Source organism: Pimephales promelas, chromosome 2, assembly GCF_988280905.1.
Source record: "Pimephales promelas chromosome 2, fPimPro1.hap1.1, whole genome shotgun sequence".
NCBI classification, from domain to species: Eukaryota; Metazoa; Chordata; class Actinopteri; order Cypriniformes; family Leuciscidae; genus Pimephales; species Pimephales promelas.
Window position 1 is genome coordinate 13,449,502 of NC_142770.1, and position 17,395 is coordinate 13,466,896.

At 37.7% G+C, this 17,395-nt stretch overlaps 1 protein-coding gene across 1 annotated transcript; it reads right to left on the bottom strand.

Annotated features, from left to right (window-relative positions):
- Positions 1-238: 238 nt before the first annotated feature.
- On the bottom strand, positions 239-17,362 carry tmem59l (transmembrane protein 59-like). Its single transcript, XM_039694898.2, has 8 exons — positions 17,055-17,362; positions 14,590-14,695; positions 10,208-10,302; positions 9,974-10,126; positions 2,643-2,751; positions 2,350-2,464; positions 723-840; positions 239-518 (listed from the first exon to the last, which is right to left on the bottom strand). Exons 1-8 carry the CDS (start codon positions 17,217-17,219, stop codon positions 360-362), a joined length of 1,020 nt encoding a protein of 339 aa, XP_039550832.1. The 5' UTR covers positions 17,220-17,362; the 3' UTR covers positions 239-359.
- Between the last annotated feature and the right edge of the window lie 33 nt (positions 17,363-17,395).

Sequence of the window (17,395 nt, forward strand, 5' to 3'; positions counted from 1 at the left end):
AACCCTGTGGCATAATCCAGCATCCGAGCCCCCCCGTGTTTATACAGTGCGTTTTTCAAGAATTCCATAAGAACGCATCACAACTGCGAAGTTGTTCGTGAGCTCAAACATTACTAGTGTATGTATATATTAGTCAACAATGCGTTAGTACATTATGTGAACAAGCACCTATACTACGATTCCATGAGGTTTTGAGAATTCAGTGGAGACTAGTATTCAGACAGGACGATATAATAAATGGCGTCATGCATTTTTTTAGTTTATTTAGAAAAACAACGCAACTTTCCCTTAAATTGCGAGAAATAGCTCTGGAGATGAGTTAAACCCTAGTCTTCAAAGTATCGACCTCTTCTGTGCTTTTAAAGAGATGTTTTGCTGAGGTCGACCTTGACCGGGAGCGGCCCCGCCTCCTTGATCTCCTCCGATTGGCCGATTGTCATCGCGATCACTGGCGTCAAGTGGTAGGGGTTCACCTTCTGGGTGTCATCCATGAACTCTTTATCTCCATTGATGCTAAGCTGGAAGTATAACATTGATTATTGAGATTTTTTGTATTGAAAACCTTTATTAAAGTACTTTATAGTAGTATTCCCACGTGTGCTGGATACTTGGTGGCTGCTTTTCTTTCACTGTTTGCTTCAACTTTTCTATTTAAAGAAGTGCTCTCACATCGACTGCCTTGAATTTCACTGGTAGTGTGTTTGTGATGAATGAACAGGTACCTGAGTCTTGATGTGCTGCTCGGGTGCCGTGACAAGACTGGCACAGCTCAGCCACAGCATCACCATGATGGACAGGAAGAGGCACGCGGCTAAAATCCAACGCGGCAGTCCTGAGCGCCTAAAGCACAGAAAGGGTAAGAAGTTACACATTGATCTACACATCCATTAAGACATAAAAAAGCTCAGATCATGTTAAAAATCTATTTAAAAGTGTATATATATATATATATATATATATATATATATATATGTGTTAGTGCTGTCAAACGATTAAAATAATTAATCGCGATTAATCGCATTAATGTCATAGTTAACTCGCGATTAATCGCACATTTTTATCTATTCTAAATGTCTCTTGATTTCTTTTTGTCCCATTATTTTTTTCTCATCAACATGGAAAGTGTATCGGCTTGCTTTGTGAAAATGTTTTTTTTTATTGAAAACAACATTGATATACACTGTGTTCAAATTCACACTATAATTCTCACTTGGAGCAAATAATCTCTCACACAATGTAACACCGTCCATCAATAAAAGGGTGAAAGAAATACTGACGAGGTCCTGATATTGACGATGGGGCGGAGAATTCGCGTGCGATATTTCAGACAGGACGTGCAGCGATGATAGCTCAGTTCACATTGACAAAACACACCGATCACTTTGGTCTCGTCAATGGAACCATTTCGCAACTTTTTAAAAGTAAACTTTCCATTCAGAATCTTATTGGCATCCATTTCGGCGTCTCGCGCTCGTCATCCAAAACGTAACGTTAACCAACTATTTGGCTGGCTCGCAAGCCCAAACGAGTGTGTGCGGCGTGCTTGTTGTTTTGTTTACCGTCTAGCTAGATCCGCTTGCGCTTTGGTCGATGAAGCAACAAAACGTCCTTGAGCGCCGCAAGCCATTGAAATGAATGGGTTTCATAGCGCCGCGCATGCCGCGTCCTGTTGCAAAAGCATGTTAAAGAAAACTACAAAGTTTGCGAGGCCAAAAAGACCGTTAATCACGCGATAAAAAAAAATTGACGCCGTTAAAATGGGTTTGCGTTAACGCCGTTAAGAACGCATTTAACTGACAGCCCTAAAATATAATACTGTGTATATATATATATATATATATATATATATATATATATATATATATAAACATTAAAAATGTTAAATATATAAATTAAAAGTATATTATTTAAATATTTGTATAAATATCAATTTAAATATGTAAATAAATGTATTTACATATTTTTTACTTATATACACACACATGCGTGTGTGTATAAAATGTAATTATTAATGATTAAATTATATAATTTGCAATTATAAAAGGAGGTACATAAATGAAAAACATACTTGCACAAAAGTATATATTAATTTACATATTAAATAGTTTATATATTAATTTCTATTTTGTACAAATGAATTAAATATGTATACAATATAAATAATCTGTGTAAATAAATTAAATGTAAATTTAAAATATACATTCACTACAACTTTTATTTTATTTTAAACACAATAATAATGATATACATACACACACACACACACACACATAACATATTAAGTGTGACATAACCAAACCATTACCAAAATGCAACTGCTGGATTGATAAAAGCCTCTCTGACACCCACCTTGACATGCAGCCCAGGAAGTCGTGCTCGGCAGCTGGATCCTCGACATGTTGGCTGACATGCTTTCCTTTCACCCCAGGTTTTGCCGCATTCCTCTCCCCATGTGACCTCCCACCTGGAAGGATGCAGAGGCAGCACTTTCAGCATGCGGACATTGATTTTATGACCCTCGAGCTCCGGACAAACTAGAGCCAGCGCTGCACAGGATGTGTCGCAAATGAAAGTCAAAGGTCCTTGAATGAGGAAAAAGGAAAGCTGTCAGCAGCCATCTGGGGTGAAGCGGTCACTCTTACCAGTATGTGGCCGCTGTGTGTGGGAGTTGACTTGGGGCCAGGGTTTGTCAACCACGTTGGAGCGCGGGGCTTGTAACTCAGGCAAGGAGTACTCGATCTCTGGCTGGCTCTGGAAGAATCAACAAACACACTGTCAAGGGCAGGAAACGGTATTAAGGGATTTACTCCGCAGAAAGGCTTCTGAATGAATGAAACTGTTGGGTTTGTGACCGTTTTGTTGTGGTGAGGTTTTCAACACAATCAGGCACAGGCTGGCAAAGCAGAAATGCTTTTTGCAGAGTGATACTGTATACAAAAGCTGTGAAACATACAGATGATGAATAGCATGGTTAAATATGATGATGTAGAGAGCACGTATCAAAAACTGCTAGTGCAGCTCCTGCATCATGTGGACTGCTAGAATTGGCAAAAATAGATTCCCAAAAGGCAAACTTTGAAAAAAGAAAGAACTGACACCAAGTTGATTTTGATTACATAAATTGCATTAAATTGCGAAAAGTACATTTAATGGAACTGGGCGGTTTATGTTTATATGGTAACTGCAACCAGTTAAATTATATATATATATATATATATATATATAAATAAATACATTTATATATATAAATATATATATATAAATAAATTGATATATATATATAAATAAATAAATAAATTTATATATATATATTTATATATATATATATATATATATATATATATATATACATTTTATTTGCGTTGCATTTAGTAGCCCAGTCCATAGTGGAACCTGATTGGTCCAATCCTGCTCAACCCTATTCAGTGATCTTTAGAGGCATTATACGAGTCATTTGCACATAATTTGTACTTTCACAGACAAATTACTTCCCACTTGACTGTTGTCACGTTGTACCTGGTAAGAACTTGGTGTAAGAAGGTCAAGTCGACATTTCGGGTTTGTTTGATGCCGTCAAGATTCTTTAAAAGCTATTGTCAGCTGCTTCCAGTTCGAGAAACCACGCTGGAGCACCACGTCAACGAAATCTCTCTTTCCACCGTCAATTACACGTCTGCCTGCTGGTCAAACCGAGCACTAGACGGCAACTCTGACGAGAGCGAAGGGACAACTTGACTTAGAGCCTTTAAGAGGCCAATTTCAAACATAATCCAAAGGATGTGGATTTGAAATCGGTCTCGGCCTACGACTGGACGTGTTCCTTTCTGCCCCTCCATCTCGCCCTGTATGTGTAAATTAGCACATGTTTTTTAAGACCATGTTTCTTTAGTAGCCCCTTGAGATCTTATTAAAGAGAGATTTTTGCCCTCTTCCACTGAATTCTTCTAAAACGGGCTCAGACCTCTGAGATAACCTCTCCAGGGAGGCGCATATGAACCTCCAAAATGACCACAGGCATATGATTTTTCATGTCAGAGTCGCGGTAGACGTGAACGTGGAGACAGAAGGGGTGCATTGAAATTGTACTTTTTACATACTGTATGTATAAATGGTGTGTCCAATCTTAATTCCTAAAGATTAAAGGAATAGTTCAGACAAAATGGAAATCTTGTGATCATTTACTCACCCTCATGCTGTTCTAAAGCCATATGACTTTCTTTTGTGGGGAAGAAAATCTGAAGTCTGTTTTCTGTATTCTTTTTTATGCAATTACAGTGAATTACAGGAATTATAGAGAATGAAGCATTCAGGCTTCAAAAGGGTAAAAGTATCATAAAAACAAAATCCCCATATGACTTGAGCACTCAATTTTTGGAGACTTTGCATTTGTTGGAGAAATTAAATAAGCTTTGTAGTAACTTTGTCACACATGTGTTTAAACCACGTAGCATATTTTGCTCAAGAGCATGAACCCCCTCATCTAACGGTAATGGAAGCACAATATATCTGCCACCATATCGTATCGGCCGATATATGTTCATTTTATTGTTATCGGACACGATAAGAAAATTTGGCCGATGTACAGTATTATAGCCGATAAATAATGGATTATTTCCTTTAGCTGAGACACTTCAGACGCCACGATGGTTTTGAATTACTTGAAATATGATTGTAAATCACTTCAAAAAAGGAAAATACAGTTACAGTAAGTGTAACGTGCAGAGCAAGTCTATCATCAATGTTGGGCATGTTACTTAAAGTAATTAGTTATAGTTACTTCTCACAAATAGTAACTGAGTAAGTAACTGAATTAAATCATTAAAAAGGTAACTAATTACCAGGGAAAGTAACTATTGTGTTACTTTAAAAAAAAAAGTGTGAAAATAGGCCTATGTCAAATAACTTGGATGCACCCCAATATTAAATATATTAAATGAATGAAATGGACACTTTAGAATTATAATTATAAAACATTCTACACCATTCTACACTATTGTAATGTTGCTGTGGGACAATGTGAGAGACACCTATAAAATTCAATATATTTTAAATATTATCATTACTACAGTAAAACAATAAAACTTAATTTTAGGTTTAGAAATTTCAACATTTAGCTAATATTTAGCACAGACCACAACTGGCCAAAAAATAAGTCTAAATTCAGTCTAAAGATTAAAACTTAATTCGTTTGATTAATCGTTACTGAGAAGATAACGGCGTTAGTAACGCAGTTATTCGCATTTTGGAAAACGCTCCCGAGATTGGTTTTGTGAACAGGATCAACCAATTCACTGAAAAGATTAAAACAATAAAACTTAATTTTAGGTTTAGAAATGTCAATATTTAGCTAATATTTAGCACAGACCACAACTGCCCAACAAATAAGTCTAAAAATAAATTATGCTTAAATGTACCAAAAATGAATAAATAATAATAAAAAATATATACACATACAATCTTTGTAGTGAAAATTAAAATGATAAACAGTTTAACAAGAAGTGCTCCCAGAACCCGAATTCCCAGAACGTTATTTTGTTCGATTTTATTTGTATAACCATGTAAATTAATTAAAACATTGCAGAAGATACCAATATGCTACAGTATAGACATTATTCTAATGGTGAAATTTGTAATTTATTTATAAACAAACTATATAATGCTCGGACACACTCCATCTCGCGCATTGTCGAGCGCACGCGGCGCCTCATAAACACACACACACACACACACACCAGAGAAAAACTTTGCAGGTCCCATGGCGGAGAGAGAGCCTATTCGGATGGAAACCACTTCAGTGAGCTCAATTAGGCTGTGGTAACGCCACATTTTATTTTCATTAATGGTAACGCCGTTGTAACGGGGGAATTCGTTTGATTAGTCACTGAGAAGATAACGGCGTTATTCCCATTTTGGAAAACGCTCCCAAGTTTTGTGAACAGGATCAACCAATTCACTGAAAAAGATTACGGGCTCCAAAAGAATTGTTTTATACACTGGATTTTTAACACGGCGAGTACAGAACTAATTCTTTACATAGACATGAAGTCATGAAACGCAACATAGTATGGCCAATTTAGCTCTGCAAAAAGCTCGAGTCTCGCAGTTGCGTTAATTGAAAGGGATGCTGTCAAAACTATTGAATCCAGATGTCCGCAAGGGATGAGAATCAAAGGGGGAAAAATGAACATCTGAGGAAGTTAATGTTGACTGGCCACAGACCAATGGAATCTTGCCATTAGTGAAAGCGGTCTGATGTGCATCTGTCACGCATTACCGCAGAACTCGCCAAAGGTGATCAATGCAGCTTACGAGACTGCCAAGAAGACGAGGCAGAGATTGTTGACTTCATAGTAAACAATCCCATTTCCCTTATTAGGAATTTGCTTGCTTTCTCCAAACTTGTCTTTTCGCATGTAGCGGCCGTCCACATTGAACTAGCACCAAATTTAAACAAGATGGCCGACCTCCGTCCAAACAAAAATTAATTGCACCAATCAGCGGCTATTCAGCGAACGAGTCGTGTTTACCCTTCAGCTCATGGGAAATAGTCAGATTCCTGTTGATTACCTCATCAAAACCCTGGACAGAACGGACAAACATAAAGCCCAGACTGCAGTATAACCAATGTCAAATGTCGGCCTGATGCTGATGTGAAACTAGGCTGCAGATCATAGTGTAGATCGGAGGAATGGGGGATTAAATGCAAATGCTAATATCTGGGTTACAACAAGATAAGGTTGGTGGGACAATCTGTAAATGTTAAAATGTGTTTCAATACTAGCCACAAAACCTAACCTTCTGTATAAAGTTATAACCCCTAAAACGACAAATTCTTCTGTTAAAATCTGTATATTTTTTGAGCAGCACTTTTAATCAAGTGCTTTAAAAAAAATTAAGCTTCACATTTCTGTGAACCCCATTCACTTCCATTGTAAGTGCCTCAATAGAACCTCAATTGTTGCTTTTTTAAAGAAAAAGAAAAAAGGAAGAGAGAAATTCTGTTGATTGAGCTTAATTTGTACAGAATATTACCAAAAATATATATGCCTGTTTTTTGGCATATTTGGCATAAAACTTTTGCTTATACTCAACCCCATGTCATCCAAGATGTCCACGTCTTTCTTTCTTCAGTCGAAAAGAAATTAAGGTTTTTGACGAAAACATTCCAGGATTTTTCTCCATATAATGGACTTCAATGGGAACCAAACAGTTCAAGCTCCAAAAGACAGTTTCAGTGCAAACTGCAAACTGTTTCAAAGGGCTTTAAACGATTCCAGACGATGTATAAGGGTCTTATCAAGCAAAACGATCGCTAATTTAAAAAAACAAACAAACAAAGTTTAAGTTTTATAAGCTCAAATGCTCGCCTTGTTCTGTTCTGTGATGCGCGTTCGTGACTCTCCTGTTCGAACTCGTTCATCAAACTGAACACATTTTTTTCCGAGTCATTTGGTTCATTCAACGAACGAAATGAATGAATTGACTCGGAAAAAGATTTGTTCATTTTGATGAACGAGTTCGAACAGGAGAGTCACACAGAACAGAGCAAGGCGACCATTTAAGCTTATAAAACGTAAACTTTGTAATTGTTTTTTTAAATTAGCGATCGTTTCGCTTGATAAGACCCTTATTCATCGTCTGGAATCGTTTAAAGCCCTTTGAACAGTTTGCAATGAAACTGTCTTTTGGAGCTTGAACCGTTTGGTTCCCATTGAAGTCCATTATATGGAGAAAAATCCTGGAATGTTTTTATCAAAAAAAAATTCTTTTCGCCTGAAGAAAGAATGACATGGACATCTCTAATGACATGGGGGTGAGTAAATTATCAGCAAAAGTTTTTTTTTGTGAACTACTACTTTAAAATACTGGTTATGGTTTTATTTGGCTGTTGATGTATTCCCACAAATGTTCAAATGAATGCTATACTTCCATTACAGATATTCCGAAAAGTTCTAGAGAAGTTACGGAGCGCTGGAAGAACTTCCACCGGAGAACCTCAGACATCAAATCAAAGAGCCGAATAAGCAGTTTCATACAGTATTCTTCTTACTAGTGATTGGATTTTTTCAAACTTCAGGGAAATTTGTGTAGTGCTGTAGGAAGCACTTGGGGAAGCGCTTTCTGAAGAGCAAGAATTCCCTCCAGACCTCTCTTCGAAGATCCGTTTTATTAGTTCCTCACAAAAATCAAACAGATTATAACATAAATCTCAACTTTCAAAATCCAGCACACCCAAAGTTCTGTTTTCATGCCGTGCTATTTATATTCCAGTAGTGCGGTGGTTCACGTAACTGTGAAAACGGCATCATCCGTGCCAAATGCACACCACAGCAGGTCTGTTGAAAAACAATCAGTTTTCATTTCTCTGTTTAGACGCCCGAGGCAAAAAGCCCATCATTAGTGCTCCACTTCCTCCAGAAATTGAATCTCCCTATTTTTACAAAGGTCTAATTCCATATGCTTGATATAATGAATTGGTAGCGAGATGCTACCGCTTAAACCCTCTGTGCAATCTCTGGCCAGTGTCAGTCCTTCACTTGGGCTGGCCATCTTCCAGCTGACCGCTAAATACAGGCCAGGCCTGCCGCAGGACGGCTGTGGAGGTTTGCTCTCGCCTCTTCTCCTGTCACGGCCGTTAAATGCACAATCATCAAGGCTGCGACTAAACTGAAAAAGCTTGATGTTTTAAGTGAAGCTTAGCGATTTGTTTTTTTTTTTTGAAGAACTCTTGGTTGTCTAATTATTGTAGTTGGTTTAGAAACAGCAGGGAACTCACAGAAACATGCTAGGCTGTGGATAGAGTTGGATGACCTCCAGGGAGAATAAGGTTTCTGATTAAACATCTTTGAAGAACCAGTCCCCTGCGCTCATATGATCCCAATACTGCACTAATGTGACCGCAACCTTTGTAAAACATACCAGATCTTGAAAGCAAGAGCATATGATAGTCACTAGTGGAATATCCTACACCAGTGATTCTCAACTGGAGGGCTGCAACCCAAAATGGGTCACAGGTTTGATCTGATAGGGAAAAAACAATGCTAAATGCAAATAATAAAACTCAAAACATTTGAAATGGAGTAGAAAATGCTTCCCAGATATTTTGCTGCAGATATCAGACGTTGAGTGGCTTGTTTATTCTAAATGTATTAGTTTTGTGAACACCAAGAGCATTCAACCCTTGAAATTTAGTAAGCATTTGAAAGAATTGGGTCTATGTCAGGTTAATAATTAAAAATTGACTAATTAATGACTAATTTTAAATATTATTAAATAGTTTAATTAGTAGTATTAATAATACTTAGTGTATATATATATATATATACACACACAGTACATAGTAATACATTGTAGGATTTTAAGTTTTAATACATAGGCATTTTTATTAAATTTTCTTATTAATCATATTAATACAATTTTTGAATAAAAGCCTGCTTTCACCAAAACAAAAATTAATTGTTTAATTAATATAAATGAAAACTGCTTTTTGCAACTTTGTGAGTGGCATTTCATTTCTCAAAGTAGCAAATGTAATTATTACAATTTATCATAAACTCGTAAAAGTATAGGTTATTTTAAGCAGTACCAAAATTACCTTCTATTTATATTTATTTCGAGGTGTCAACAGCAGTGTTGTTATTGTTAATTAAATTGTTAACTGAAATCAAATCAAATTGGATGAAAAACTTAAACCAAAAAACAAAATCGAATGAAAATTCGAAATGGTGCATTGGCAACTAACTTAAACAATTTTAAGTGCTAAAAGTCATTTCTAAGTACTTAATTTCGAAAACAACAACATTTAACATTTAGGCTATGTAAATAATACAAATAAATGCAAATATTCTATTTTTAGGAAGTGAATTTTGCGTTAAATAAACAATACGGTCAAAAGCACAATCTTGGCTTTTTAGCAAAACCAGTTGAGAAACACAACATCAAGTCTTCACCGAAGAGACACGGATGGACTAACCTGGAACACAACGACCTTCCCGTCGTCAGCCTGCAGGTAGAAGGTCCAGGTGGAAGAAATGAAGCTCTGGGCGGAACTGACGATGTCATTGCACCAGCTGGACACGGCGTCCATCACAGAGATGGGCTTGGGCCGGTTGGTCAGAGCCTTCAGCTGCAGATCAAGCCAAGAGCAATTTTATAGAGCTGTCAAAACATCAGCGCGATCCCAAAAGGAAACAACCGAGAGTCTTACCTTTCTCCGCTTGATCTCCGGCTCAGCGGGTTGGCTGGCACACCCTGTGCTGCACGCCTCCTGCTCCAAGAGTTTACTGTAGGCCTCCTGGCATGCTGCGCGCACACACACACACACACAAACGATACCTGTCAGGCGGCTCCATCTCCATTCAACCCTCCCCACGGTCAAGCAGTCATCAATATCAACAAACATCTGAGCAGCAGCCGCCCGCACCAGAAAGCGCACGATTGATTTTCAATAAAACAGCTTCCCTCATGCCTAGCAGCTTCCCACAGACAGCTCTGTTTGCCACTAGCACACAATACCATCTCCAGATAAAAATGAGAGCTATCAGCCTGTCTGCAAACTCTATAGTATATGTCCTTGGGCTATGTGGCGCTCCATTCCCAAACATTAGCTGTATCAAATGTTCATGAACGCATTTAAAACAATAGCTTTTATTGCTTTCAATTTAGTATTAGCATATAGCGGTCTGATATATCGTACTGGTTCTTAAGCTGAGTTTAATTCCTCCTGTGAGGTTTGTTATAACTTATAAGTACTAGAAACTCAATTATGACAGATTTCGGTCAGAAAAGAAGACTTAAGGTATGTTCAAATTTACCATTGTTTGGCACATTTTTGCTGTTTCAAGATGAATCCCCACTATCAGGCGTTTTCTTTGAGTTTTTTAGAGCAGATTTCACGAATGGATCAAGTTGGTCATTTGAATTTGCCACATTGACCAATTGAAAGCTTGGTTTGAAAGTGACTTCTGTCACTGTGTAAGTTCAGCTTTACTACTGATAATTAGAGCCAGACCGATATTATCGGCTGAAATTAAGCATTTTCCATAATATCGGAATCGGCAGTTATAATGGCCGATAAATTAATATTTAAAAAATAAAATTAAAAAATGGACGAAACACGCTTTAATCATCTCTCTTTGGCCTGTTATATTGAAAATGTATGTTTTACAATTTGCAGTATGATGTTATCTATTGCTAAATTATGGCTCATCATAGACTAGCTAACAACAAAGCAGGCTAATGCCACTATCATCAGTGGAAGACCCCTAACATTAACATTAATGAGCTTGGAAACCACAATGAACTTTTTCTGCCTAAATACATTAATGATTACCATATTTATAACTAGCATATCTCTAGTTACAGTCCCCGCATTGTAAAATGTAAGTTATACTTGTGAGGAGTGAACATTTAGACATAGAGAAAAAGTATCAAACGTATCTTGTGCAGAAAAGTTAGCTTTTCTTTTACACATGTGTGAAATCCAACAATATTTAATAATAAAAAAAAAAATATCGGCCGATATATCGGAATATCGGATTTTAAAACCCAAAAATATGTGTATCGGTATCGGCCTTAAAAATCCTTTATCGGTTGGGCTCTACTGATAATAGACAAAGGACCTTTTCTCTGCGAACTTTCGATAATGTAATCTCGCCTTTAAGGAGCATTCAAGTCCTCTAGGGAAGTTTGTACATACGACTGGAATTGTAATTACGACAAGTTGAAAAGATTTCGCTCAGAAATGATTCTGGTAACGGCCGTAAAAAAAACAACAAAAAAACAAAACACTGAAGCACAGAGGAGAGTGCAAAACAAAACACCGTTCACAAGTCTAAAGCAAACATTTTTTGAAGAGAAATGTCAGAGGAGCTTGAGTTTGTTGCTCCGCCTTACTTGTTTGAACCGCGAGAGGCGTCAAAGCTTTCGCTACTCCTACATCAACCACCAGAACTCAACGCTCTCGTGAACGGACGTTACCGAAAACTATTGATTACAGTTGTAATTATGGATATTTTCTTACAACAACGCATCACTTGGCTTCAGAAGGCCTTTATTAACACCCAGGAGTTGTATGAATTACTTTTTAGGGCTTTAAATTTTAAAAATCTCAGTTACTATTAGGCTGTGTGTCCACCAAGGCGTTTTTATCCAGCTGAAAACACCACACGCTCTGCTGAAGACGTCGTGCTTTGGGCGCTTGAGAGCGTTTTAGCGCAGTGTTTTTTCTGTTGAGACGTTTTGTTGCTATGATACAGAATATCCGCAGCACAGTTTACTTGTAACTGATTTCACAGATAATTTGTTTCATACTAAAAATTTATTTTTCATCCATTTTGTTTGGTTAGCTCTGTCGGTTGATGTCGTTGTACAGAAAGAATGTTGGTCAGTGTGGTTTAGTCCCGCCCCTCCTCCACTGTGATTGGACGGCTGTGTAAAAAACGACAGTGATGAGCGCTGCGTTTTACCCAAAGTTGAACATTTTATAACTCTTGGCGACCAGCAAAAACGCTGGGTGCTCGGCGCTTCAGCCTGAAAAAAAAAAAAAAAAAAAAAAACGCTAAGCGACTCGTTACACTCATGGCGTTTAAAAAAATGTGCCGCTCCCATTGAAAACAATTGAAAACATTCGTCAGGCGTGGGGAAAAACGCTTTGGTGGACACACGGCCTTAGGGATGCACGATTCTTGCTAAAATGTGAATCACGATTTTTCTCCATGGGAATTGAGATCACGATTCCCTTACACGATTCTCATTTTTCAATCCAAAACGTATTGCACTTCAGTACAAAAAAACAACAACAACAAAAAAAACACAGGACATACAGTATAATAAAGTGCAGGAACAAAAAAAAAATCTAAATTGTTTAAGCTGATTCTGGCTAGTTTACTTTAGCTTTTTTTAATCACACACCATACTTTCACCCAAGTTTAAATGGGTAGCCTAAATCTTCAATATTTTTGAGTCTTCATTTTCTTTTTTTGCCTACTTCAGATCTTTTGTTAAAACTGACTAGACATGCTTTTTCTGTGTGAAATTACTTTTTGTGTGAAATCATATTTATTTTGTCCATCAAAAGTATGCTTACACTTTAAATGCACTCACTGATTAACATGCAAGCCCAAAAAAATATGCGCTGCTCACGTGCATCAACTTTAATTTAGACATTCCCCGATGAAGCGGCCGTATGATTGATTGGTGAATGAACAGTGTTTTGTTATTGTGTGAGTGTGACCAATTTAACGTGTGAATGCAGGGAAATACACAGAAGTGAATCGCCATCATTAAGAAACGAGATCGCATTTATGTTTGAATCGAGATCGTGATTTTTTTTTTTCACGATTAACCGTGCAGCCCTAGTTACTAAGCTGGGAAGACCCAGGATATTTCTTTCCATATAATTCTGTGTTTGGCTGAAAGAAGAAAGCATATACACCTAAAATGGCTTAAGGTGAGCAAATTTGGGGATAATTGTAATTTTTCGGGCGAACAAACCCTTTAAGGTGATTAATTCATTGCTACACTATTGACAATGGACATTTTTTTTTGACTGCAAAATTTCACTAATGTGACTGCATCTTTAAATAGATCATTTGAAATGTAGCTTAGAAAGCAACAATCTAAAGGTCATTTGAAAGAGTTAGCTACCGTACAAGTTGTTTACAAAAAGCTGAAGTTAGGCTACGTATAAATTAATAAAACTATCCAATGATGTCATTTATAAGTTAAAGGATTAGTTCACTTTTAAAAAAAAACTTTTGCTGATAATTTACTCACCCCCATGTCATCCAAGATGTCCATGTCTTTCTTTATTCAGTCGAAGCTCAAATGGTCGCCTTGCTCTGTTCTGTGATGCGCGTTCGAGACTCTCCTGTACGAACTCGTTTATCAAAATGAACGAATCTTTTTTCGTGTCATTTGGTTCATTCAACGAAAGAAATGAACGAATTGACTCGGAAAAAGATTTGTTCATTTTGATGAACGAGTTTGAACAGGAGAGTCACGAACGCGCATCACAGAACAGAGCAAGGCGACCATTTGAGCTTATAAAACTTAAACTTTGTTGTTATTTTTTTAAATGAGCGATCGTTTCGCTTGATAAGACCCTTATTCATCGTCTGGAATCGTTTAAAGCCCTTTGAACAGTTTGCAGTTTGCACTGAAACAGTTTGGTCCCCATTGAAGTCCATTATATGGAGAAAAATCCTGGAATGTTTTCATCAAAAACCTTAATTTCTTTTCGACTGAAGAAAGAAAGACGTGGACATCTTGGATGACATGGGGGTGAGTAAATTATCAGCAAAAGTTTTTTTTAAAAGTGAACTACTCCTTTAAGCGTAGTCCTATTTTTGCTAGCACAAAATGAACAACTGAATGAATGAATCTCAATTAGAGTGACATCAAACTTGCACAGGTAAATTTATATAAATACAACATCAAATGTACATAACCGAGTCCAAATCATAGTGCAGGGAGTCACTCTTATGTCAAAACAAACCAATTCACAGCCGATCAGAACGTTCCAATGCTGTAGTTAAGTATCCTTACTACATTCATCTACTTCTCAAAACTGGTCAAAATAGGTCGTACCTCCCTGGCACTCTTCCTTGCTGGTATTAATGCCTGCATTTCCATTCACAAACTGGCAGATGGAGTACAGCCGACAGCCACGGTGACAGGCATTCATGATGGAGTCCTGCAGGAACAAGGTAAAAGCTTCATTCAGAACGAATCCTTTTGTACGGTAATATATGTAATTATAAGAATCGCTTTAATTGATGTTCGGATGTTTTTATCCACAGGGACATTGCTGTGAAAGGACCTTTTATGCAAAATCTTGAAATCCTCAAAATCATTATGCAAGATGTGACATGCCAACGATTTTCTGAATAGTACATCAGAAATGAGGATTGATTGTGGGTGGCGATAGCAGGAAAGGGAAGATGATTCAAACCCACACAAGATTGACTCATGACTTTTAGAGTTACAGGAGTCACCTGACCCTGCAGTGACCTTCGGTGAGCCACAATATCAAAGGTTACTCCAGAATTGACAGGGAGCTAAACAATATATATATATATATATATATATATCTCGCACTGATGCTAACTGCTGAGGTGAATGCAAGGTATTGTTTTTAATTAATCTTTCGGACTCAAATATCTGAATCCGTTCTGTAAATGAGATTGGTTCACTGTGAATCTTTTTACAAGTTGATTTGTGGCATGAGCGAGTCCTCGAATCATTCAAAGTGATTCGTTAAAAAAAAAACAGCGGGACATTCCTGAAAGAGAGCGATTAATTCACTGTTAATTCATCCAATGATTTGGCAGTTCATTTACATGACAACAGCGTTTTGGTGGCCTTAAAATGCAAAACTTTAAAAATGGGATTAAAAGTGCAAGATTTTGAAAACGATACTGTTGTCGTCTCTGTGTAAACTACAAAAACACGAATTTGTGAAAACAGTGACGTGATGTGCATTACGTGTTCAATCTATAGCTGCGAAGTTTTTCTTTACAAAGTGACATCGCCAACTACTGGCCTGGAGGCATAATACAGTATTTTTAGTCATTTTTGTGTCAGGTGATTGTTTTGACCATAGATATCCATAATGAAGGCTAGAGTCTCTATCGTCATCACCGACGGCCATCTTGTCACAGACAAGCTTTCTGACGGGCTCTGTGGTTCCTGATGCGAGATTAGTGATCAGTACGAGCACAAATATGCTGAAATCTTGACGGATTTACAAACGCTTTGGTTTCTTACAAACGTTATTAACGTGGCTATACCTCCTGATGATTATTTATTGATACACTGTGCAATGTCATAACTACATCTCTGACATTTATATAACAAACCAAACCGTTTGAAAATCGGTAGAAAAATTAGCAAGTTATTATATATGAGTGAGCGAGCTGCCTGTGACAAGATGGCCGCCAGATGTGGACGTCGACCTCCATTGGCCAGCAGCGCGAGACGAGACATCTAGCTTTTATTATGGATATCTATGGTTTTTACAAACTTGTCATCAGTAAGTGAAACCCTGTTTTTAAAAATGTACCCATTTTTTAACTAATTATCCTCAAAGCATTTATTTTTAGTAAATCAAAAAGACTTCTGAATCAGTCGGAACATTTATTGAATTGCAAGTAATTACTTTTATATCCTGCTTGAAATTATGACCTTCAGTGTCTTCAGTGGGATTTCATGAAAATTAATGAATGAAAGTTACAGTTAAAGGTTTATTTCATTGTTTCAAATATTATTTGTAATATTTGTTTTTTTGATATCTAAAATTATCACGTTGTTTTAAAGGCAGTAAAGGGAACTTGAGTTGATAAGAATTAGAATCGTTCACAATTCTTCACATTCCTGCAAACGAACCTATAGTGCAGAGTGATGCAGGCTGCATGGAAAATAAGGGTTTCGAATCATTTAAATCCAAACGAATGTAGGCCTAATTGAATGACGACGCACAAGGATATCGAACAAATTCAAACCACGTCTTTACATAAACCTAACGGGCCATCATCAAACAATGGGATGAATGGCGATGTGCTTGCGTGCTTCGGCGAGAATTCTATTGCGGCGTTCCGTTTGGCGCATTTAACCTGCCGTTTAAATGCATCCGTTCCGGCCAGACAGCGCCTGTGTCTATACATAATGACAGTTAAAATCCATGCGTCATAAAGCATCATTCTCGGCCTGTTCTTGGTGGATACAAAGTAACGTTTCCATGCGGTGCCAAAAACTAGGACACAGAAATCCATGAATCGATTAAGAATTGGCTCGAGGTGCTGCCAAATTATGCTCCATTTTTGCGCAGTGTCTTTGCGCAGAACAGTTTTGTGTCAAAATGAAGGTTTGGGTTAGCCTAATCTCGCACGTTGCCTATAGTAATTTTCAATTGCAAAACGATTTTATTCATTCACATTTGCAAATGGCTGCGGCTCTTATGAGCCACTAGTAACTGTTAAATGCAAAATAATATTAAATGTATTGTTTTTTTCACATACTGCTGAAGCATCTGGTACATGGCACATGACACTTACTTTGGCAGGGCTTTTGTTTTTGATGGACATCTGGCATTGCTTTTTGCAGTAATTGATATCGCCCAGTTGATTGTCAAACAGATCAGATGATGCCGCCGCCAACGCCACCAGAATCAGAGAGACGAGCGCGGGAACGCCGCGCACCCTGCCGCCGAACTGGAGCATCTTTTATTCGCAGGATTCGGTGCACTGGCGCGTCTGCGGTCGGTTCGGAGCGTCTCGACCTGTCCCTGTCCCTGCCGTTGCTGCTGCTTCGGTTCGGGCTCTCTATCAGCCTCGGCGATCTCGTGCCTTTGATGCGCCGTGTCGTCACTCCTCACATCATCACGCACGCGCTGCGC